The sequence below is a fragment of the Ammospiza nelsoni genome, chromosome 18 (genome assembly GCF_027579445.1).
Source record: "Ammospiza nelsoni isolate bAmmNel1 chromosome 18, bAmmNel1.pri, whole genome shotgun sequence".
NCBI classification, from domain to species: domain Eukaryota; kingdom Metazoa; phylum Chordata; class Aves; order Passeriformes; family Passerellidae; genus Ammospiza; species Ammospiza nelsoni.
The window spans coordinates 1,881,779-1,904,925 of NC_080650.1; the positions used below are offsets into that span (position 1 = coordinate 1,881,779).

At 51.8% G+C, this 23,147-nt stretch overlaps 1 protein-coding gene across 1 annotated transcript in view; it reads left to right on the forward strand.

Moving 5' to 3' along the window:
* The window catches only part of NCOR2 (nuclear receptor corepressor 2), a 226,199-nt gene that overhangs the window by 97,551 nt on the left and 105,501 nt on the right, over positions 1-23,147 (forward strand). Inside the window, exons 5-6 of the mRNA XM_059484874.1 lie at positions 12,701-12,880; positions 17,969-18,082. Coding sequence (XP_059340857.1) covers positions 12,701-12,880; positions 17,969-18,082 — 294 coding nt within the window. The remainder of the gene's footprint in view (positions 1-12,700; positions 12,881-17,968; positions 18,083-23,147) is intronic.

Consider the following 23,147-nt stretch of genomic DNA (forward strand, 5'->3'; position numbering starts at 1 on the left):
CTGGCAGTCCATGCCACTGCCCATTGCCCAGGATGGCTGCAGGGGCTGGTCAGCAGCCCGTGCCGTGCACCAGTGTGGAAGCCAAGGGAGCAGCCTGAGCAGTGTTGTATCTGGAATCTCCATCCTATGCATGGATTTGTGCTGGTTTCATTTGAGAAACAGATGCTTTTGGGCGTTGCAGAGTCCTTGTGAGATGTTTGGCTCCTCCATCTGGACCTGGGCTGAGGGGCGAAGGAGAGGAGCACCATGATTGCCAGACCACTGGCTTTATTCCATTTCTCAGCTGAAGCTCCTGTGGCCAAAGAACTGAACTGTGGTCTGAGAGACTCGGGCATGGCAGGAAAAGCCCTCAAAGGCTGCAGAAACATTCCGGAGGCAGGATGTAAAAACCTCTGACCCTTCCCTGAGCTGCCTGGCTCCCCCTGCCCTGTCTGCCCCAGCCTGCAGTGGCCACAGGCAGCAGGGCCAGGGCTCAGTGCAGCTGGAAAACCAACAGGAGAACTGATGGTGCCTCAAGCAGAGGTTGTTTCACACTTCTTCAGCTCGTTTGTGGTGATTGACATCCCAAACAACCTTTTAAATTGCCTTTCAAGCCACAGCGGTGGCGAAGGGCGGTGAGATAAGGCTGGCTGCTTCTCAGGAACCTGCTTCATCATTTGCATAATTGGACTTTTCTGTTCCACTCAGTCAATATTACAAGGCTCGTGCAGTGCCACAACTCACCTGATCTGCTGGAGGGAAAGAAAGTCCCCTGACTTTGTGAGCCTCACCCCTGTAATTGGAAGGAATATTTCTGGCTCTGTGCTTGCAGTAGGCAGTGTGCTGAGCTGGCTGTGCTGTGTGCATTCATGGGGACTTTTCTTCTCCATCTAGGAAGTGTTTGTACATGCTCTTTGTATCTATTTTATCTGATAGCAAGAAATTTAATTGTCCTGGAGATGCAGGAGAGAGGAGAGCTAGTTTGCTACTTTGCCTGTCCTCAGGTGGGACTTGGGAAATAATGTTGGTATGGCAGGAACTGATGCTGGGCTCCAGAGCATGAGGATGGTGTGGGGTGAGGATGGGCGTGCCAGCCACCATTTTTACCTGTGCTCAAGTGGTTGTGTTCATTTGTGTTAAACAGAATCCCTCTCCTGGAATGAAAGTCCAAGGAAGAGTTTGGTCCTGGTAGCAAGAAGGACATCCCAGCTGTTTTTTTCCTCTCTTGCAGTCTCTTCCTGATCTGTTTTTTCTTTTCCCTCATTTTCTGGGAGGGGGTGTGGGTGCTGCTGGGCAGGGAGCATTGCTCCAGCTCCCACCAGATCCAGGCACGCTCTGGGATGGGTTGTGTGGGATCTGTCCCGTTAGTGCAGGTGCCCAAGCAGCAGGAGGCTGTTCCAATTTGGAAGCACATACATCTCACAGATGAATGCTCCTCCCTCCTTGTTCAGCATCCTGCATGCCCCTCCTGCCCAAGGGTCTTCATGGGAACAACTTGAGTGATTTTTCCATGGACATACAGCACTGAGCACATTTTTGGCTCTGTACCTCTCCCTGGCTGGGCAGTGCAGCCCATCAGCAGTCCTGACTCACACAATGGAAGCCAGTAAGTTGTGACACCCCTCAGACTGATTCTGGGTGCTGTGTTTTGAGGAGGAGGAGGGTATTTCATGCTAATACCTTCCTTCCCAGCGTGGGGTGCAAGCTGTGGAGGAGATGCAACAGCAATCAATGGTGTTTGCCTGCTGCTGCTGGAGGGGATGGAGTGGGGGAGTGATTTCAGTGATGGATTTGGCAGAGATGAGGTGCTGCTCTTTGTGCCTGTGGTGATGGAGCTGTAATAACATATTGAACATGGCAACAGCCCTTGCTAAAGCTCTGTGACTTCACGTTCGTGCTTCGTGGAGCTTCATCTCCTAACAACACCCTCAGCATCCATAACAAGAGAGGAACTGTTGAGTGCCAAAGGGCCTAGTTAAAATCACTCGCTGAAAACCTCCTTTCTTTTTGGACCTAAACTTGCTTTTTAAACAGAAAAGCTCCTTGGCTGTGTTCTAGGCAAAGCACATTGAGGGTTTTTGGCTCCCCCGTGCTGCATGGGGGGGCTGGGGGTGCTGGACGCTGGTGTGTGTCAGGAATGCTGGCTGTGTGCTCAGGGAGCAGAGAGGGGTTGTTTTAGGACAAGCTGACAGGCCCTTGGCTTGTTCTGCTGCTCTCGAAAAATGTAATTCTAATTCTTGGCACCTTTTTCCAGGAGGATAAGGAGCGAGAGCACAGTGGAGCCTGTTCCCTCTGTCCTTGGAAATGGGCTTTTACCCAGCAGCAGAGCTGGCTAGTGAGCTCTGTCCTACCCCAGGTTTGGTGGAGCAAAAGGAGGAGTTAGTGGGGGAGAATCAGTGTGGGATGAAATGACCAGAATGTGGGATGAAATGACCTGAGCCACCTCCTTGCAGTCGTGGCCTCTGTCTAGTTGCTCTTTGGTCATCTCAGTGCTCTGACAGAGCATTTTCTGCCGGTGCCAGTGTTCTGCCCAGGCTCTGCTTGCCTTCATCTGGCGTAATCCTGCCCCTGGGAGGAGGAAGCACTGTCCTGTGGCAGTGCCAGGCAGGAGAGGAGGAGATGGGCAGTGCTGGTGGTGTTTCCCAGTGCTGAGGGATCCACCCGGGGCTGCAGAGCCCGTGCCATCCTGCAGCACATGCCCACAGTGAATTTCTCTGCTGCCATGGCACTGCATCCCTTCCTCTGCCTGCCCAGCAATGCTTCTAGGCTTGACTTTGAGCAATGTGTTCTGCTTATTGCCCCAACAGGGTCTGATTCCTCTCCTCCTGTGCTGTTCCTGAGGAGCAGCAGTGATCCTTTCTGCCTTCTCATCTCCACTTTGGACACTGTTGTTCCCATGACTGCTTAAAAAAGAGCCATTGCCTCGTGCAGGTCAAGCTGTCCCACGTGGTGACGTGACCAAACCAAGCACAGGCTTTTATTTCGAGCTGGTTTTCAGCTCTGTGTTATTTTATTTCATGCCAGCCATCTCAGGTATGATGTAGAACAGATTGCCCCCAGCAGCTAATGTGTTTCTGCCTCAGCAGCAGACAGAGTGGCAGATGTAAACACAGGAACATTGCTGGCTTTCAAACACTAAAAACTCCCAAAGAATAGGCAGGTATGTGTATATAAATATATACAGTGCATTATATGAAAGGCTTTCACTATATTTGGAGAGAGATTTGTAAATTCGTGAAATCATGTGTGTATATTTTCTGTAGGTTTTTAGGTAAATGAAAAGCCTACATTTTTGATATATCTATATATTTATGTATGCTGCCTCCTATTCTTGTAAGCTGTTTTTTCAAAGGCTTCTTCTAGCCTTGTTCAGTGATTCTGCCTTCAGCTGCCACAAAGAGAAAGACTCCCAGTCTCGAGCAAAGCTAAATATTGATTTGAGTCAATCTGGGTGCACTTGGAGACATCACTAGTGTTCATGAATGCAGCATAATCGCTGATTGGAGTGGGGAAATTTCATCATAAAGGCCCCAAAAGGGAGGTTTATTATTGCTTTCTTCCAAATGCCTGAATTTTATTAGCTTCAGTCATTCTTGGCAGGGCAGTGGAATGGGATTTTATAGTTAGCAAAGGAAAAGTAAACACAGTAATCATTTCACAGCCCTGTGCCTGCCAAACCAAGATGGAAATTCCAGCCTTGGTGGGAAGCTGCTGCTTTGCTAACAGATAATAACAAATTCACTGTGGGCTTATTCTTGCTATGGGAGCTGGGATGTTCAGGTTTCTGTGTAATTCCCTGGTCTGGGGAAGCAGAGGTGCTTCATGGTTTGCTGCAGGAACAGGCTGGGAGAGGTTTGTGGTTTTGAGCTCCCACAGCCATTCACAGGTAGAAGTGGTGTTTCTGCTCTGGGCCTTTGGGAACTGCTCTGTCCCGTGCTCTTGTGGTATTTGGTTTTTCCATGGTCAGTCTTGCTCTGATGGCAGAGTGAGTGATGCTGAAGGTGTGACAGATTTGAGACACCCAGATGCTCCCAACACCCTGAGCCCATCTCTGCTGCTGAATGGGGGCAGAGTTATTATGGCATAAAAATCTCCACATAAACCCAAAACACCCATGTAAGGTTTATGTTGCATGTTTTCCTGGGCTTGTTGAGGTGCAGGGCTTGGCTGCCAGCTGAGATCTGGAGCAGCAGATCCTGCTGTGTTTCCTCCCACCATCCTGCCCAGTGGGCTGGGGATGGCTGGCACTGCAGGATGCCACCTCCTGATGGAAAACCAGGCAGAGCAGTGAAGGAAATGGCTCCTCAAACAAGCAAAGTGCTCCTCAGACAAGTGGCCAGTGTCGAGGCAGCCCCTTCCACGTGTCTGCACAATTACTAGAACAATGAAGCATTGAGCATTGGGCTCTGATGGATGGTGCAGCTGACAGTCTGTGCACCACCCGTGCTCCTGTCAGCACTGAGCCTGCTGGGCTGCTGGGGCTGTGTCCCACATCCCTGCTGTGTGTGTGTCCCAGAGCTGCCTGTGGGGTGTTTGGGACGGTCACTGGATGTGCTCTGTGTCCCACATCCCTGCTGTGTGTGTGTCCCAGAGCTGCCTGTGGGGTGTTTGGGACGGTCACTGGATGTGCTTTGTGCAGCCTGGGGGGATTCCTCAGGCGGTGGAGAGGCAGCAGAGGTGTTGTCCCCACTGTGTCCCTCGTGGTTTTACAGCTCAGGGGTTTTTGATGTCCTGCCTCTTATACCTGAGAGCACAGGCAGAGTTGGTGACCCTGGGGACACCGGAGTGAGGTGGTGACAGCAGCTGGCAGGCACAGCTCGCTGGGTTCCGTTGCAGCAGTTACTTCAGTTTGGGGAGGTGACACAGTTGGAGTGGGAGCTGCTGGGCTGAACATCAGCCAGGACATCACCCTGGGACTCACCATCCTGTGCTGTGAGTCTGGGGAGCCTTGTTGGGAGCCTTGGCTTGCTGCAATGGCTCTTGCATGCAAGAGGAGCTCTGGGCTGTCCCACAACACAGCTCAGCTGCTGCTCAAACCATTGTAGATCTTGTTTGCATTTCCTTTTTCCATCAATCTCCTCCCCAGTAGGCAGCTCAGGCTCTGGGATTTGGGTAAAATAATTATGGGTGATGGTTGTGAGAGAAGGAGTGTGAGCTGCCTTTCAGTGTATCTCACTGGCAGCAGTAGTGGTTAAATAGAGCTGTCTTCAATCAAACCCTCTAAATTTGATTCCCCTTCAAGCCAGCTTCCCAATATTGATGTTGTATGCCATCCTGATTAACTCCCAGCCAAACCCTGCTTCCCAGGGCTGCCCTGTGTGCATCCCGCTGGGATGTGTGTGCTGAGGAGTCCCTGCTCCTCCTCGGCCTCCTGCCTCCTCCCTGGCAAGAGGAGGAAATTTAAATGTTTCTGAAGAGCAACATTTCCATTTCAAAAGCTGTTCGTTCAAGTGCGTCTGGAGTGGGATTTCTCTCCCCCACTCCTCTCTGAATGGGAGCTTTAGAAGTCTCATTTCCTCTGCTTGATAACACCAGGCTGAGAAGGGCTTTTGTCTTTTCATTTCCCCTCAATTTTTTATTTTTAAATCAGTGAGGTTTGGAGAAGCTGCCGTGGTGGATTTTCCCTCCTCCTCCCCCCATCTTTGCCCATGTGCTGGAGGATGCACCTGGCATCACCCAGTGAAGGAAGGGGCTGGGGCTTCCTGGGGCACAGCCCACCTGGGAGCGCCCTGTCAGTGCTCCTGGGAGCAGGGCGGGAGGGTTTGCTGTCCTGTCAGTGCTGTGGAGCTCCTGGGAGCACAGGAGGAGGAGGTTTGCTGTCCTGTCCATGCTGTGGAGCTCCTGGGAGCACAGGAGGAGGAGGTTTGCTGTCCTGTCCATGCTGTGGAGCTCCTGGGAGCACAGGAGGAGGTTTGCTGTGGCTGCAGCCCTGCTCACTGGTTGCCTGCCTGCATTTTTGGCTGATGTAGCTTTTCCACTTGGTGTGAAATTGTATTTTTATGGGATGCTCAGCAGAGAGCAGATGTGGTGCCCAGCTCCCACTTGTGCAGGACTGATGGGTGTGGATGTCACTGTCCCAGCAGTGCAGTGGCATTTGTGTTGTTCACTGGAGTATTGCATGGGTATAAAAAGGGATTTCTATTCTGCAGAAGCCTTTTTACAGCTCTTGAGCTTGCTTTTCACATGGCACCTAGGCCTGGAGGACTTTCTATGTGCTTGATTGGCTGCTGGGACTATTCCAGCACTGGGAACTTGCCTGCTGGGATTAATATGGACCTTGATGCTTCATCCCTGCCTGGTTGACATGCTGGGAAGACTCAGAAGTTGCTTTACTGCATGTGGTAATTGAAAGAGGATGAGTGGTATTGAAAAACAAAAAAAACAAAAAAAAAAAAATAGGAGACTAAAGCTTTTAAAGGCATGGAGTGAGTGTTCATTCCCCTGGTTTGTTGGGTGGGTGACAAGGTGCTCTCTAGGCTGCCAAAGGAGGTTTGGGGATTGTGCCTGCACCCCCAGGCAGGGCACCCTCCCTGCCTCCCTGAAGAAACTCCCTGAGCAGCAGGCACAAATGCAGACAGAGGCTCTGGTGGTGATTGAGAGATCCCTGTGAAAGCTGCCCAAAATGGGCTGACCCCAGGGAGGGCAGGGGAGGTTTGAGCCCCAGCAAGGAGGAGCCATGAGCTCCCCATTGCCTTCAAAGTGCTGTTCTGCAGCCGGGGGTGACCCCACTGCCTGGCTGAGTGCCAAATTGGGCAATTAAAAATTTCCCTCCCTGCCTCGGCACGTCGTGCAATCACAGTTTGCTCCTTTTTAGGAGGTTTCAAACGTGAGCTCGTGTGTGCAGTGTCAGCACGGGTGGCTGCTGGCTGAACAAATTACAGAAAGAGCTTTAAATTGCAAATGGAGGAGTGGAAGAGTTTGAGATTTTGTCCTCCCCTTGTGTGCTGGACAGCAGGGCCCTGTGTTGGCTGTAGCTCTGATAGAGCCTGGGACAGGCTGTGCTTGTGCTGAGCAGCTCAGGCTGCACTGCTCCATCCCGGCTTTCCATACCTGCCCAAACCATGCATTTATTCACAGCTCTTCTGGGGCACTTGCTGTTGGCCTGGAATGCTCCACACGTGCCAGCATCTCTTCCATCTCAGCCTTTTCCTTCCCTTTGTAAACTGCGATACCTTTCTGCAGCTTCCCAGAACCAGGACCTCGCTCTGCTTGCCTGCTCAGCTCCAAGTCATTCCCCTAAGGCAAGCACCAAGATGAGATTTTTATTAATTTTTTTTCTTAGACTTGGACACTTTTTCAGTGTTAACAAAAGGCAAATCGCTGGCAGAGAGTCTTACCAGATGTATCAACTGTACTGAAGATGCTCAAAGAAAAAGTTCCCAGAATCTTTCTGAATGTTGCAGAAAGGCATATTTTCTTGTAAACTTGTTCTTGGAAGTGACAGAGTTGTTTTGGCTGAGATTCCCTGTTTAGGGAAAAAAAAAAAAAAAAGAAAAAAGGAAAAAAAGAGTGGAAGTGTGCCTAAAGCCGATATTCAGCATGGAAAATTTCAGTCCAGACAGATACTGTTTGAACAAACTTAAAGTCAGCTGAAAATCAGGGATGCAGAATAGGCAGTGCTGGGGAATTCTTAATGAGAGGTGGAGCAATTAGCTCCTCGTGGTAATGAGTAGATGGGTAGGTGAGAATCCATCACTGCTGTAAGTCAGTGGGGAGCGTTGGCATTCAGTGCAATTATTATCCACTAATGGGGAGAGCAGGGAGGGAATGAGAGGCACAGCATCCATTTGCTGGGTAATGCCTTCGGCGGCGCTGGGAGTTTGCCTGAGTCAGGATTTCCGAATTTGACCCGTTATTTTGGGCTGTCTCTGAGCCCGTGAAGGTGTTTGTTTGGTGGTGCTGCTGTAGAATTGTGCCGTGTGAAATCCAGAGGCAGCAGCTGCTCACTGAACACACGGAGCAGCTCCTTAGAGCATGAGCAAGTTTTGTAAAACCAGATCCGAGGCTTTGGTTACTGCATTTACTGAGGCTCTGGCTGGCAAGGTTTTACCACCCTCGTAAATCTGCCGGGCAGGGGAGGCAGGAGGGAGGGGTCAGCATTTGGTACTGGTTTTGCAATTAAATTGCTTCAAGCTGTTGAAACATTGGGGGAAGGTTTTTGACCTACTTTCGTGCAGGCTTTAGAAATTGTTGGGATGTTTTCTGCTCTGTCTGCGTGGAATTCAGCTGGGTTACAGAGGAAAGGAATTTCGTGGGCCTGCTCATAAAGTCAGATCTATTTAAAAAAAAAAAAAAAATTAAAAACTCGGCTTTGTCTTCAGACAGCTCCTTGGTCTCCAGCTCCATGAATTCCCATGAGATCATGTAGTGAGTGAGAGAGATTCCCTGTTTTGCACATGCCATGGAGAGTGGGGATGGAGGAAGGAGGAGGATGCTGCCTTGGTCCCACACCTGGCATCCCTTGGGAGCACTGCTTGGCCTTGCAGGGCAACACCCAGGTGCTCCCCAGAGCACACTCAGGTCTCCATCCCGTTCTGGCAGCCCAGCAAGAGCCCAGCAGAATTTAAGAATTCAAACCTCATTTGGAGGGCCAGGCAGCAGAAAGAGCCGTTAGCACAGCAGATGGCCAGGAACAAAGGAATTGCAGTAACTCGATGTACTTTTCACTGCTCAGACTCCCTGACTTTTTGTACTCGTGCACCTCCCCAGGGAAAGGAGACATTAATTTTCAGCTCCATAACTTTTCCCCTCTGTCAGTGCTGTCATGCTGGGGCTTAAGATATGTCAGAATGTGTTGGACACTTTTCCAATTAAAAAACCAAATTCCTTCAGTCTGTATTTCACTCACTTAGGAGTTTTATATGTGTGTTTTTTCCCTAAAAACCTGACTGGGGTGTTGCTTTCCTGCTTGGTTCCCATCCCAGGGAGTGTGGGAAGCCCTGGGGGCTCAGAGTGTGATGCTGCTCATCCCTGGGCTGCTGGGCAGGGAGGATGAGCTGCTGGCTCTGCAGTCCCCACATGGATGGGCTTTGGGAGGGATATTGGCTGGGGCAGTGCTGGAATGTTCTCTGGCTGTGCTGCCATGGGAGGCTCAGGTGGTGGAGGCATCCCCACAAGGAGATCCCCAAGTTCATGTGAGGTTTTTTTTTGGGATTAATTTGAGCACAAATTGAGTGGCCCCAGCCTGTCCTCCCTGCTTTGGCAGTCTCCTCCAGCCCTGAGGACAGGAGATGTGTGAGTGGGCAGGAGTGGAAGACAACACCTCTTAATCCCTCCTGGTGCTGCAGCAGGAAATGCTGCTGCTGGCTGATAATTAGAAAGTGAACAGACTGTGCAAGAGATGATGTTGGCATCCCTAAATCTCTGTCCTGGGCTTGGGGGAGCATCACTAATGGTCTGGATTAGAGAGGCAGAGAGACCCGGGCTCAGGGAGGATGATATGTAGGGCAAACACCGAGTGCTGAGACCCTGAGCTCAGCCAGGCAGGCAGCTCTGCTCTCCTGGGACACACTGCTGGGCTCTGCAGCTTTGGGAGCTCCAGCTGATGCAGTCAGGGATCAGCAAGGTCAAAATGCACTTTGCAGTGAGATTCAGGTGCAGATGGAGCGGAGCTCCCCATGTGCTGTCTCCTGAGGGTGGGAAGCAGCTGAAAAATGACCCTGCAGGAAGGCTGGGCTGCATCCAGCTGTAGGTGCTGAGCTGAAGCAGGGCATAGATGTGTGTTTAAATCCCTCCACCTCACATGACTTCTCTGTGAGTATCAAAGGCTGGGTCAGTAATGCAAAATAAACAGGTGGAGATGGGCTGGGGCAGGTTCCACTGTGTCCTGGGACCACACTTGGGGTTCCCAATGAAATTTTTTCTTGTGACCCCAATGTTGGTGTGTTTGAAGGCTGGGACATCAAATTTGCCTAGAGCCTTACTTCTTCAAGGCCTCAATAGGCAGTTGGCTTTTCATTTTCCTTCCTCTCTTTTCTGCATGTATTTAAAGTCACTGCTCAATAGTGAATAGCAGGCTTGCTCCGTTAGCTGTGTTGGGAATTTTTATTCCTAAGCATGTAGAAGAAACCCACCCCAAAGTCTGGCCTTGCTCTTTGACAACCTCCTCAGTGATAATTGTTTTCTTCAGTGCCAGCACCTCCTCTTGCTGCGGGGAGGTTTGTGCAGCCTCTGCCCCCCGCACACCCACCCTTGTTATCATATAAATCACAAAACAAGGCCAGGGATAAACAGGAGCTGCAGTAGCTGTTAGCCATGTGTAAAAACAAATCACATGGAAGCAGTATAATTACTGAGAAAATATCAACTTGAGTAATGCAGTAATTGTTTTCTTCCCTCCAGCAGATTTATTCCACCTCTCCTGGCTCTTGCTGGTTGGGAAGTCTGTGACTTCACGTTAATAAGGAGAATTTCACATTTCACACTGCACTTGCTCAGGGTATGACACTGTCTAGAGCAGGGGAATATATTTTGAGGGTTTTTTGAGAGCTGTAGGAAGCAGAGCACTGGTTGAAATATCTGAGCATGGGGGTCTTGCCCATGCTCTAAGGAGACTCTGGTCTTGGCACACCTCTTTTCAAGCCACTTTTGTGATTTATGAGAGCTTCTTTATGCCTTGCATAAATCCCTGAGCTCTGCTTTTTGGATGGCAGCACTGCACAGACGAGATTTTTGTTGTTTTCTTTAGTTTTGTTTTTTCCTTCTTTTTGCTGCTTGTCATTTTGTTGATTTAGAGAGGTACTTGTGACATGACAGTGCCCAGTATGTGAGGAGCAAGGACATTGCCTCTCTCTATTGCTGTAATCATCTCCTAGTACCAGATGATGATGATGATGTTTGTGCTGTGACTTGCAGCTATTTCCCTTACTCAGCTTTGCTGCTCTTTTGCTTCACATTCCACAAGGTAAAAAGATAAAAATGTATCAGGACCCAGGTTCCCAAGGTGTTTTGTTCCAAGTAGGAGTTTAAAGATGCCCTGTCCTGCACATTGGCAGACAAGAGGAAGTATCATTTGTTTCATGTGCACAGTGAGGAGCCTTTCTCTCCTGCATTTTTGGCAGGTAGCTTCCTTTCCTTTAGAAAAACCTACCCACTGCCACTTCCCCTTCCTGTGCCTTAATCTGAGCAAGATTTCATGAACAGCTAATTTATCTTTTGCTTTTTGTGGTTGTCCTGCTCCTCCTGAGTTGAGAAAAAACCAAAACCACAAAAAAAACCCCAGTTGTGGAGATCACAAAGCCTTCCCATGTCAGCAGACTGACCATTTTTAATATCTAATGCTGGGAAAGTAAAACAAGACAGGATCTTCTCTTCAGGATTCTGCAGAAAGCTCTCGTGTCCTTCTAGCTTCTCTTCTGGAAGGATGCTGGACACAACCAGCTTAGCCTTGTGGTGCCTTTGTGCTCCTGGGTGGATGGGCTGAGGCAGGGCAGTGAGAGCACAGAACAATGTTGGCTTTCTGAGGGCTGCAGTTACAAAGGTGGCAGAGTTGTGTGAGCTCCTTGCCTTGTCTGCCTGCCCCATCCCTCCCTCCCTCCCCTCCCAGCAGCTGCCCTGTGCTGCCTGCCCAGCCTGGCACTGGTTTAGGGTTACCACTGGAGCCACGGCTCCTCCTCTCCCCCTCCAGGAAAAGAAATCCATCCACTCACTAAACAAATGAATAGATAAACTTTCAATTAAGGCTCTGGGTGGCTGCCAGAGAGGAGCATCCTGGGTCAGGGCAGGCTGGTGCTGTGCTGTGATCCCATCTGTGTGGTGGTGGCTGTTCAACAGCTGCCTCAGCCCAGGTGTGCTCACCTGTGGTGGGCAGGCTCATCCAGGCAGCTGGGATGGCAGAAATGGGCTGCTTTGTTTGGAGCTGCAGAGGGGAAGGGTGAGGCAGGAGAGGCTGTGGGTGCTCCTGCCATGCCTGAGGCAGTGTGGCTGTGGATGCTCCTGCATCCTGGGCTCAGCAAAGCTGTTGCACTGCTGGGGACAAAGCTGAATGTTTTGATGTGTTTTCCTTCAGCCCTGGGTCATTATTGCTGCTCCCTGTCATGGAGGTTTTGCTGATCTCTCCAGTCTCTCTGACTTGAAGGCTCTTGTTGAGCTGAGAGCCTCTTTACCTGGAATTTGAAAAATGTCAGTTCGGTCTGTTTTTATCTTGACTCACCTATCTCCTTTTTCTCCATATTTGGGTGGATGTATTCGACATGCAACACTCAGAGTATCCCCAGGGTTTGGGAAGAGATGGAGAAAGACAGCCATGAAGGAGCTAGGAGCCTGCTTTCCTCCCAAGGGCTGCCCTCCCAGCCCCTTTCCTTCAGCATGGTTCATGCTGCTCTTGTCTCTGTGGCACAAGGAGGATGTGACTGTGGTGTCTCATTTTTGCCTTGAGCCCTCTGAAGGGACAGTGGTGCTGGGAGCTCCTGAATATGGATGGTTTATTGATCCTGTGAGAACATGAGCAGCTCTCAAGGTGGTGGGAGCCACTGAGGCTTTGTCAGGAGGAAGAGCTGCTGTCGTGTCCCTGGGAGAATAACCTGGTTGTCTCTGGAGCTGCTGGAGGTTGTGGAGCCCTGTGGTGATGTGATCTGGCAGCTGGTACTCCCTCGTCTAGCAGGTTTTTTCAGGGTTCTGTGCATCTCAGGAGGCTGGGAATGGGCCAGGGAGCTGTGGGAGGATGAGAGAAGGATCCAGAGTCTCCTGGGAGAGAGCTGATGTGTTGTTTCACCCCTGGCAGGAGCGTGGCCTGCCTGGCAAGCTGGAGCCCGTGTCCCCCGTGAGCCCTGCGCACGGCGAGGCCGAGCTGGAGCTGCTGCCCGCGCGGCTCTCCAAGGAGGAGCTCATCCAGAACATGGACCGCGTGGACCGCGAGATCACCATGGTGGAGCAGCAGATCTCCAAGCTGAAGAAGAAGCAGGTAGGAGGCTGTGGTGTGGAGGGGAGCACGTGTCCTCGCTTCTGCATGGTGCCACAGGGCCCGTCCTTGTCCCTGCGTGGCCACAGGAGGGGAAGTGGCAGTGCCAGTGCACAGGATCAGCTGTTTCCCTGCTGTGACATGGGTGGTGGCTGCTGTGCCTGCAGTCTGGAGCTGCTGGTCACACGATGCTTTGGAAACCCAGCTCGTGGCTCTGTGCATGTCAGAGAACCTAAAAGAGAGAAAAATGTGCCCTCAGTGCCTTGGCAGTGGATGTGCAGGTGGTGAGCGGCAGAGCTGGAAGCACAGCCTGGCTTGTCCGAGTCACTGGACAGCCCAGTGCAGCACCAGGTCCTTTATTTCTCTTTATTTCTCCTTTCCAGCAATTGTCTCTCCCCAGTGCTGCTGTTGCTGCCAGTGTTCAGTACTGGGCTGTTTAACATTGCTGCAATGACCAAATGTCCCTTCCAGTGCATCCAGTCCCCTTTCTCTGGGGCTTGCCAGCTCTGCAGCCTTGAGCAGCATCTGGTGCAGCTCCAGTCAGGGCTGTGCTTGAGCAGGGATTGAATCTGATCTTCCTGGCTGCAGCTTTACCCTGCACAGGAGCACTTCTCAGCAAAAGGATGGCCCACTCAGTGCTGGCCTGTACATAATTACCATAAACCCATTAAGAGATTAATATGACAAAACCTTCAGGGACATCTGTGAAAAAAACACGGACTTAAAGGCTTTCACTTTTTAAAGCAAATCACTGCCTCTTTTTTTTTTCTGGTTGTTTTATTTTCTTTGCTTGGGATGAGTTTCTGAACTCCTTGATGGCTAATCCCAAACTGCCCAAGAGGAATGGCCTTTCCCAAGGGGCTGTAGCTGCATTGGAATTTGGGAATGGAGCAAAACCTCTACTGTTGAAGCTCCTTAGAATGAGCATGCACTTGCTCTTCCCCATCAGATCTCTATTTTCCCATACCAAACACAGTTCCTTTCTGTCCTGCAAGACAAAGCAGGAATATTTTCATTTTGTTTTCAGACAATATGGTTTAATTAATGCCAAGGACCCTTTTTGGCATGTGTTGCTGCAGAGGTGTCTGGGCAGAAGCAGCTGTGCTGGGGGTGAGGCAGAGCCCTGTGTGCCAGCTCACGGGGCCCAGAGGAACATCTGGAGCCATGGAAACCACAGAGGTTCCTCTTGCTGGTTTTGGGGTGAAGGCAGCCCTTCCCCTCTGCCACCTGGAGGGAACACCTGGCTGCTGTCCCATGTTTTTAACTCATATTTGAGCAAAGAGATGCCAACCGTGATCATTTCCTGCTCTGGAAAAAGGCTTCCCAAATGGGCAGGGAGGGAAGGTCCCTGTCATGGCAGCTGGGAGCACTGACAGCTCTGATGATCCACTGCCTGGCTTTTCAGGGGTGCTGAGGAGCTGCTGCTGGTGCTGACAGGAGCAGCATATGCTCCTCGCCCTTAAAATCAAACTGTCTTTCCGTGAGGAAATGGGGTTTTTATTGTTGGCTGTTCAGTTGCTTTATTTCTTCCCTAGGAACAAATTTTATGATTCTTCCTGCCCACAAAAATGCTCTGTTAAATGGGGAAGAAGGTGAAAGTGGCTGTTGGCAGTAAAAGTGTCCCCTCCCTTCCTTTTATTCTATTTTTTTTTTAACTTTTGGCACATGGTGGCAAAGTTATATGGTAGCAAAACTGACCCCCCCACTATGGCCTCCTTCCCCATCGCAGTCCTCCAGCAGAGCTAGCACATTTGGGAAAAAGTGATTTTGGAGCAGGGGGTCCTGTCTGAGATGCTCCAGGAACGTTTTGTGCATCTGTGCATCTGAGCTGTCAGTGCAGGAGCACGAGTGAGGGAAAGCAGTGAGCCTGGAACAGAAACTGCTCCTGCAGGAACGTCAGTGGAGCAGGGGAGAAATCACATGCAGCCAGAATATCCTAATGCTTTTCCCCTCTGTCTTTGGGAGGCCTTCTCAGGGTAATTAAACACACTTGTATGGAAAGGCTGCGCAAAAAAAAAAAAAAAGAAAAAAGCTTAAAAAAATCCCAACCAACCACAATCCACCATCTCTCTCTTTCTGGTTGTTCCAAAAATGGCAGGGAAGGCTCTGCCTGGACCTTGCAAGAAGCAAAGCTGAGAAACCTTCCCCAAACCCTGCACACCCCTGGCAGGAGGCCACCTCCGTCAGCCTTCCCCCGCTCATTCATGCGCCATATGCGCTCAGATCTCTCCGAGTCCTCTCTCCCCCTCTTCCTGACAGGGAAGGATAATCCTTATGCATTTATTCCTGGCAGCAGCACCGGGCTCTGAAGGAGAAATAAACTGCTGGGCTGCTCTGTGCAGCGGCAGAGCCTGAGCCTCCCTGGGCGCCGAGCTCAGCCAAGGGCTCTCCGGGAGTACAACACTCCCACCTGGTGATGGAGGTGGAGCTGCTGGCTGGGAGAGCTCCAGCCTTTCCCCTTCCATTGCTCGGTTTCCTGTGCTCTCTTTGAAATGGTTTCCAGAGCTGCCCTGTGCCTGGAAGGCTCTGCTCTGCCTGGGCAGGTGGAGCATCCCCAGTGCCCAGGTGTGTGTGTGACAGCCTTGGGTTCAGCAGGCAGGTGTCTGCAGCAAGGGAGCTGGTTCCTGCAGGGATGGGGCCTTCCTGAAGTATCTCCCACCTTCCTGAAGTATCTCCCACCTTCCCACCAGTGCTGCAACGTGCAGTGTCCCTCTGGAGCACATGGTCCAGCCAAAGGGTCTCTCTCCTTGAGTGGGCACCTCTTCCACTTGAGAATGGGCTGCCCTGTGGGTGATGGTGGCACCTTGCATCCCTTCCACACTGCTGCCCTGTCCTCTGTTTGGGGAGAGGAGGGAGGTCTTGGGCAGCCACTGCTGGGTGAGGGAGGCAGTGTGCAGCCGTCAGGACTCATCTCTCATCCTGCTCTCTCCCTGTAAAGGTCACAGTCCCAGCCTGGCTTTTGTGGCAGACCTTTAAGAAATCCATTGTGTCCCTGTCTGGGAACCCTGACCTATTTTGCTTTGCCATTTCCCACGGCTCCCAGGAGGAGCTGTCCAGGCTGCAGTCAGGTGTGCTGCCTCCAGCCCCTCCTCACATCCTCACCCAGCATCTGGCCCTTTAACATCCGTACAGTGCCCCACCACAGCAAGTAGAGTTGAATTCTCTACTGTATTTCAGCTATAATTAGATTTGTATTTTTTTCTTCTAATGAGCTGCTTTTAATGAGCCTCCACTTAGTGGCAAACTTTCGTTTCCTGATAGGCCATCAAACCCTCTCCTCTGAAATCCCTAGCTGCACACCCGACCACTTGGCAGAATTTTTGTGGGTTTCCAGAACGATGTAGCCAAGTTTTGGATGCTTTGACTTTTTTTCTTTTTAAACACAAATATTTTCCCCAAGAGAAGTAGATGTATCTGATCCTTTTTGCTGGCTTGTTTGGAGCTTTTGGAGTTTATCCCATGGGAGTGATAGGGGGCCTTAGGAGGACACCAGGGAAGAGCTGGCAGGTCCTGGAAGTGCTGCAACTGTGCCAAATTCAGCTTTGCAGCCCATGGTTTCAGCAGTGGCTTCTCAGGGAGCTCTTGTCCCCTGTGCTGTGGTTTGGGCCACCTGAGAACAGCAGAGGGCTGAGGGCTGTTCCTGTGGTTGGAGCCTTCAGAGTGCCACCGTGGTGTGGCTGTTTGCAGGCAGGAAGGGACAGATCCCTGCAGTGCTGGGAAGGGTTCATCCCCCTCCAGGCTGCGCAGTTCCTGGCTGCTCTCACTCATGGCTGGAGTAACTCTAAGGCCATTGGTGATGCCAATTTATGGGACACAGGCTCTCCTGCACTGCCAGAGCCTGCTCCTCACTCTGGCTGGCAACAGCAGCTTTTTTGGCCTTATCTTGGTGTTCCCTAAACTGCTGCTTCTCCCTCTATGGGGAGAGGTATCTACCTATGGGGAGGTGGAGTGCACAGCATGGGGGGGCTTCATCCATTGAAACACAATTTTAGGAGTGTGTGTTTTCTCAGCCAAGCCATTCAACCTGTCTGGGTGCTTAAGTGCTTTCTTGGGTTCATCCCAAATGCATCCTCCTACCCCGGTGTGCTTGAGGTGTCATCAGCAGGAGCAGAGGTGATGGGGAGGAGGAATAGATGCTGACCTTCTTCTCAGGCCACAGCCACCAGTGTCTCTGGGAAATCAGTGCTGTGCTCTGTGCAAGCCAAGTCCCAGCTGCATTTTCTTCCTCACTCGATTTTCCTCATGCTTCAACAGGGGATGCTTTAGCTGCAGGAAGAAAAAACAGCAAAGATTTGGAGATGAGAGCCTAGCAGGGAAAAGCCGTCAGTGTTTTTGAGAGGCGCTCCCTCTCCCGTGCCTGTGCTGCCCCGCAGCTGCCGCGCTCGGCTGCGCTCTCCCTCCTCAGCTCTCCCTCCTCGGGCTGGCCCCAGGAGCAGCCTGCAGCAATCTGGGATTTCCTCTTTCAGCTGAGCAGTTCCTCAGACTTATGGGAAGGGCTGGGATGTCTCCTCCCACCTCAGTGTTGCAGGTGGAATGTCAGGTTTAGCTGCTGACCAGGTGATATTGCAAAGTGCAGGGGCGGCTGGTGCACGAGTCATTAATGAAGCACAGTCATCCCAAGGCATCTCCTCCAACCACTCCATTGGAAGGGGAAGCTGAGGCTGGAGAGCAGCCTTGCTCATCACCTCACCCCTGGCTCCTCCACCTCTCCCTGCACGCAGCAGCAGCTCCGGAGGCAGGTAGCAGCAAGGAGCTGGGCTGGAGCTGTGGTTTCATTTAAGTGTTCCCAGTAAAATCGTTATTTCTAGCCTGGGGCCCGTTCCAGGAGGCTCCTTTGAGGCAGGTCCTCATCCTCCATACCCCAAGCACGCCGAGCCACGAGCACAGGGCCGGTGCCTGGGGCAGGCAGCGCTGCGCCTGCGTGGCCGGGGCTGCTGGAGCTCTCCTCCCTCTCCCCTGGCTGCCAGGAACTCTCCTGCCATGGCGCTCTCTGCCTCGCTCAGGGCACCTCAGAGTGTCTCGTGTGGACAGGGACGGCTGCGTTCCTTGCTGTGACTCACCCTCCTCCTCCTCCCCCCTCTCCTTCCACAGCAACAGTTGGAGGAAGAAGCAGCCAAACCACCAGAGCCTGAAAAACCCATCTCTCCCCCTCCTATCGAGTCCAAACATCGCAGCTTGGTGCAGATCATCTACGACGAGAACAGGGTGAGTCTGGACGTGGTGGAGGGGCAAATGTGAGATTGTGCCATGTCATCGTGGCCAGGGATGATGGGGAGCTTGGTGAGGATCAGATGGGGGATTTTCCTGGCTGTTACCTTTGGGGTGGAGGCCATGGGAGTGGGATGGATGGAGCTCTGTCAGGATGGTGTGAGGATGGTGCAGATGAGCACTAATGTCTTCTGAAGAACCAGGCCGGGGGGTTTCCTGTGATCTGCCTTAGAGATGCTTCAGACTCCTCTCTGCTAAACAGTTTGCTTCATCCTCTCCTTTGGAGTGAACCAGCTTGAAAGCTGCCTCAAGGGGTGGGCTCTGACGTGGTGGGTGGGCTGCATGGATGGAGGGTGACATCTGTGCTGCTCTAATACTGGCAGGCCAGCTGTGAGCTCTCCTGGCTGTCCCTAAGCCCCCCAGGCTGGAGCAGCAAGGATGTGGATGCAGCCATGGCTGGATTTGTGGATATTTGATGCTGTAAATAGCATTAGCAAAGGTCAGGCTGGCATCCCTGGCTCTGGATCTCTGCCTTGACTGCTCATTTATCAGCCCCTGCCTGTAACAGCAGCCCGAGGAGAGATGAATTTTGCTGTGTGCATCGGAGCGAGGCTCAGAAATTGGGCCCTTTGGTAGATAATCAAGCATATTCATTTTCATTTAGGTGTTGGATAAAAAGGATGATTTTGCATAAAAGGAAAACTACCAGTCACTAATTATTTTGAATTGCGAGGCCTGCGATTTCACTGGGAGCTGCAGAAATCCAGGTGCCTGACTCCTAAAAAGAAAAAAAAAAAATCGCCTACCCTGCGCTCCCAGGCAGGGCAATTTTCCTGGTTTTCCTTTTTCCATCTGCTGCTCTCCCTGAGCAGTGGGAACCCAGAGCTGGCACGGTCTGTTGTGTGAGTGGGTGAAGGCTGAGGTCGATGTGATTGCAGCATTAGCAGGCGCCAGCTGGTGATGGCTGCACAGCTCTGGGCTTTGGGGGCACTGCTGAGTGTTCTCAAAGCCATTCTCACCACCAAGGGCGCTCTCTGGGGGTCCTAGGATAGATGACTTGTGCCTCCTGTGCAAGGGGGAGGCTCAAAAGTGAGCTCTCAAATATTTTTATTCCTGTTCAATTGAGCCCCATCCTCCTTGGACAGTCTTGTGTAGCTGAACCACATTACAAGGGGAAGAAATGGTGAGGGTGAGGCAGGAGGGGAAGGTGATCTTCAGCCCTCACATCCCCCGCAGCCTGCATTGTGGCAGTCCCCATTAGCTGGGGCTCAGGGCTGGGTATCCTGCCAGCCCCCTGTCCTGCTTTGTCACCTCTTGTCTCTGCCCCTGCCAGCAGAAGGGTCACACACTTCCTGCTACCACCTTACAGCAGACAGGATCTGCTCTCCAGGCCTCAGGGTGGTCCCTTGGCATTTCTGCCATGGGTGATGGCAGAGATTGTGGAGGGCAAGCATGGAGTTCTACATTTCTCCTGGAGTGTCCATGGCCATAACCCCTGGGACACTGTCACACAGTGCCCATGGCCATAACCCCTGGGACACTGTCACACAGTGCCCATGGCCATAACCCCTGGGACACTGTCACACACAGTGCCCATGGCCATAACCCCTGGGACACTGTCACACAGTGCCCATGGCCATAACCCCTGGGACACTGTCACACAGTGCTCAGAGCTGGTGGTGTCCCTTTGTCAGAATGAGGGGGATCCCAGCCAGCTTGGTGCCAGGGGTTTCACCATGAGCCTTTGTGATGGGTGCGCTCATTCCAGGTGGGTGCCCTGCAAACAAAGGTCACATTGCACACCAGATTTGTGTATAATTTCAAATCTGGCTCTGTGTTCATGTCTGAATTCTGCCAGGGATGGGCAAGCAATGATTCTTCCCTGTTCTTGTCAAGTTCCCTTGCGTGTCGTGTGTGAGGAGCCCATCTGTGGGCAGGAGACTCCAACCAAGAACCTTCCCTTTGGCTCGACAGAAACCAGAGCAGGCTGCAGGCAGGTTCCTCCTTTGGAGAGGTCTGTGGGCCACAGAGCACTGGCAGCATCCCTGGCCAGCTGGGATGGCTGAGGGTGGAAGGAGCCTTTCCTGTACCACAGCAGGGAGAGGCTGAGCTGGGGCTGCAGGGAAAGGTGTGCTTTGTGTTGTCTTTGTCAGAGCTCCAGTGACAAGGGTGGGAATCAGGATGTAATTGCCCTTCTGAAGAACATTCAGGGGCTCAGCTTTCAGCCTCTCTGTACTGAATGTTTGGGATGCATTTTAGTGGTGATTGCTCTGCCTTTGGGGCCAGGAGGAGGAAAGCTGGAAGAGGAAGGGTCTTGGGATTAGAGTCAGTTGAGATTGTGAGTTGGAAAAGAGTGAATGGTGGTCAGCAATAGGGTGGGTTTGATGGCAGCAGATCCTCCAGGTGTTTCTATCTCTGTGAATGTGGGAGGGGCCCAGACACTCCTGTGCTGACCTGCAGCTTTGTAATTAATTGCAAGGTGAGTTGGTAGGAGCAAAGGCTGCAAGCCAGATAGAAATGTATTGATTTAGAGTGATGAAGGTCACTGAGCCAAATTTTAAGCTTTTCCGCCTCTTCTGTGCCGTGGAAAAGCAGTGAAGTTGATGCCTGGAGGTCTGCTTGTGGGAAAAGCGTTGGTAATGGCTGAGCCAGGGCTCCAGCCCATGCACAAAGGGAAGGAAAGCCAGATTTACTCGCATGGCTTGGCTTGTGGCTTGCTTGAGGGAGGCAGTGCACGCTAAGAAATGCAAATAAAAAGAGGATATTCAAGCCTCAGGAGGAGGCGAGAAAGGAAAGCACCCCAGAAGTGCTGGCAAAGCCTGAAACGATCTTTAAAGAGCAACGTTGTGGAAGGGGCAGCAAGCCAGCCCTTGTGCCAATCCCCGAGCAGGTGGGAGGCAGCAGCTTGGTGCAGGGGCTTCTGCTGGCTCTGGCTGGGCTCTGTGTGTGAGGCTGGGCTCTCTGTGTGTGAAGCTGGGCTCTGTGTGTGAAGCTGGGGCTCTCTGTGTGTGAAGCTGGGGCTCTCTGTGTGAAGCTGGGCTCTCTCTGTGTGAAGCTGGGCTCTCTCTGTGTGAGACTGGGGCTCTCTGTGTGTGAAGCTGGGCTCTCTGTGTGAAGCTGGGGCTCTCTGTGTGAAGCTGGGGCTCTCTGTGTGTGAAGCTGGGGCTCTCTGTGTGTGAAGCTGGGGCTCTCTGTGTGTGAAGCTGGGCTCTCTGTGTGAGGCTGGGCTCTCTGTGTGTGAAGCTGGGGCTCTCTGTGTGTGAAGCTGGGCTCTCTGTGTGTGAAGCTGGGCTCTCTGTGTGTGAAGCTGGGGCTCTCTGTGTGTGAAGCTGGGGCTCTCTGTGTGTGAAGCTGGGCTCTCTGTGTGAGGCTGGGCTCTCTGTGTGTGAAGCTGGGGCTCTCTGTGTGTGAAGCTGGGCTCTCTGTGTGAAGCTGGGCTCTCTGTGTGTGAGGCTGGGCTCTGTGTGTGAAGCTGGGGCTCTCTGTGTGTGAAGCTGGGCTCTCTGTGTGTGAAGCTGGGCTCTCTGTGTGTGAAGCTGGGCTCTCTGTGTGAAGCTGGGGCTCTCTGTGTGAGGCTGGGCTCCGTGTGTGAAGCTGGGGCTCTCTGTGTGTGAAGCTGGGCTCTCTGTGTGAGGTTGGGCTCTCTGTGTGTGAAGCTGGGGCTCTCTGTGTGTGAAGCTGGGGCTCTCTGTGTGAAGCTGGGCTCTCTCTGTGTGAGACTGGGGCTCTCTGTGTGAGACTGGGCTCTCTGTGTGAGGCTCTCTGGCTCTGTGTCCCCCGGGCACAGGCGCTGCCCTGCCCGTTCCCACCGCGCCTGCCAGCCCCTCAGAGCCGCACACTGCCCGCAGTCATAGCCCAACAAAGGAGGCACCAGAACGGGCCATGGGAGAGGAGGGGTTACCTGAGGACACGCAGCTAGAAAAGCCGGAAAATCAAGTTAGCCAGCCATTCTGTGACCTACTTTCCTTTTGGCGATAGCTGTGGCTTTGCAGGCGTGAATGGTTTCTAATTTTAGCTTATGGTTCATCAGGGAAGTCTATATATTTTTCTCACCACCGAGCTGGGGATGGATGCGGGGTTGGGATGAGGGCGGCGCTGGGCTGGATCCCATTTTCTCCAAATTCAGGTTTTCTGATGCTAAATGCCCATCACGCTGCCGTTCCCTCTTGTGACCTACTTAACGTGTGTGATTTGAAAAGTTCCTCGGTGTCAGAGAGGATAATTATGGAAAATGTGACCTGTAATCCCCTCTTGCCACACTCTGCTGGACATGTAATTGATTTCCAGAGAAAAAAGGTGACTGTACAAATTCTGCTGGGGGAGAGTGGAGAGAAGCTGCTCTTGACTGCAGTCATATCCTGGATTATGAGGCTGTGGTTGCATTTGGGAAGCTTTTAGGAGACTTGGATTGTAGAGGAGCCGTTGATGTTCAAGATCCAGGTGCCTTTTCCCCTGCTGTGTGCTGACCCAAGCCATTTTCTCTTGTGTCCAAAGATGGGCTGTGAAGTCGCATCCAAAAATGTACTTGTTGGGAAATCTTTGCGGTATAACACAGAAAACCACACATTTGTGTATCTGAGCCAAAATTTCAACCATAAGTGTCAACTGTACCATTTCTGAAAGGATTATGAGAAAGGGAGTTAACATTTTTGGTACTGTCTGTGGACTAACCTGACAACAGACAGTGGGCAGCATTGACAGAAGCATTTGAGTCATATTTTCAAAAGTGTGTTCATCCTTGAAGAAACAAAATTGTGTTTGAAAACAGTTCTGGGGGCTAAAATTGCCAAGAGCCATTGAAAAGTGCCATGGGAAGCTCAGGGGACAGTTTTGGCTGCAGGGTGCTCAGGGGCTCCTCTCCAGGAGCTGGATGCTGGGAGGGTGGCGCAGAACTACCTGGAAAAATCAGATTGGGATGGATGCCTCAGTTAAGAGGCTGACAGTGATGGAGACATTGGGGATCTCCTAAATTAAACCCTGTGAGTGATTTTAGTGTCTCCCCTGTGGAAGAAAGCTGATCTCTGCTGAGTCTGGCGCCTCAGAGGTGGTGGCTGTATGACAC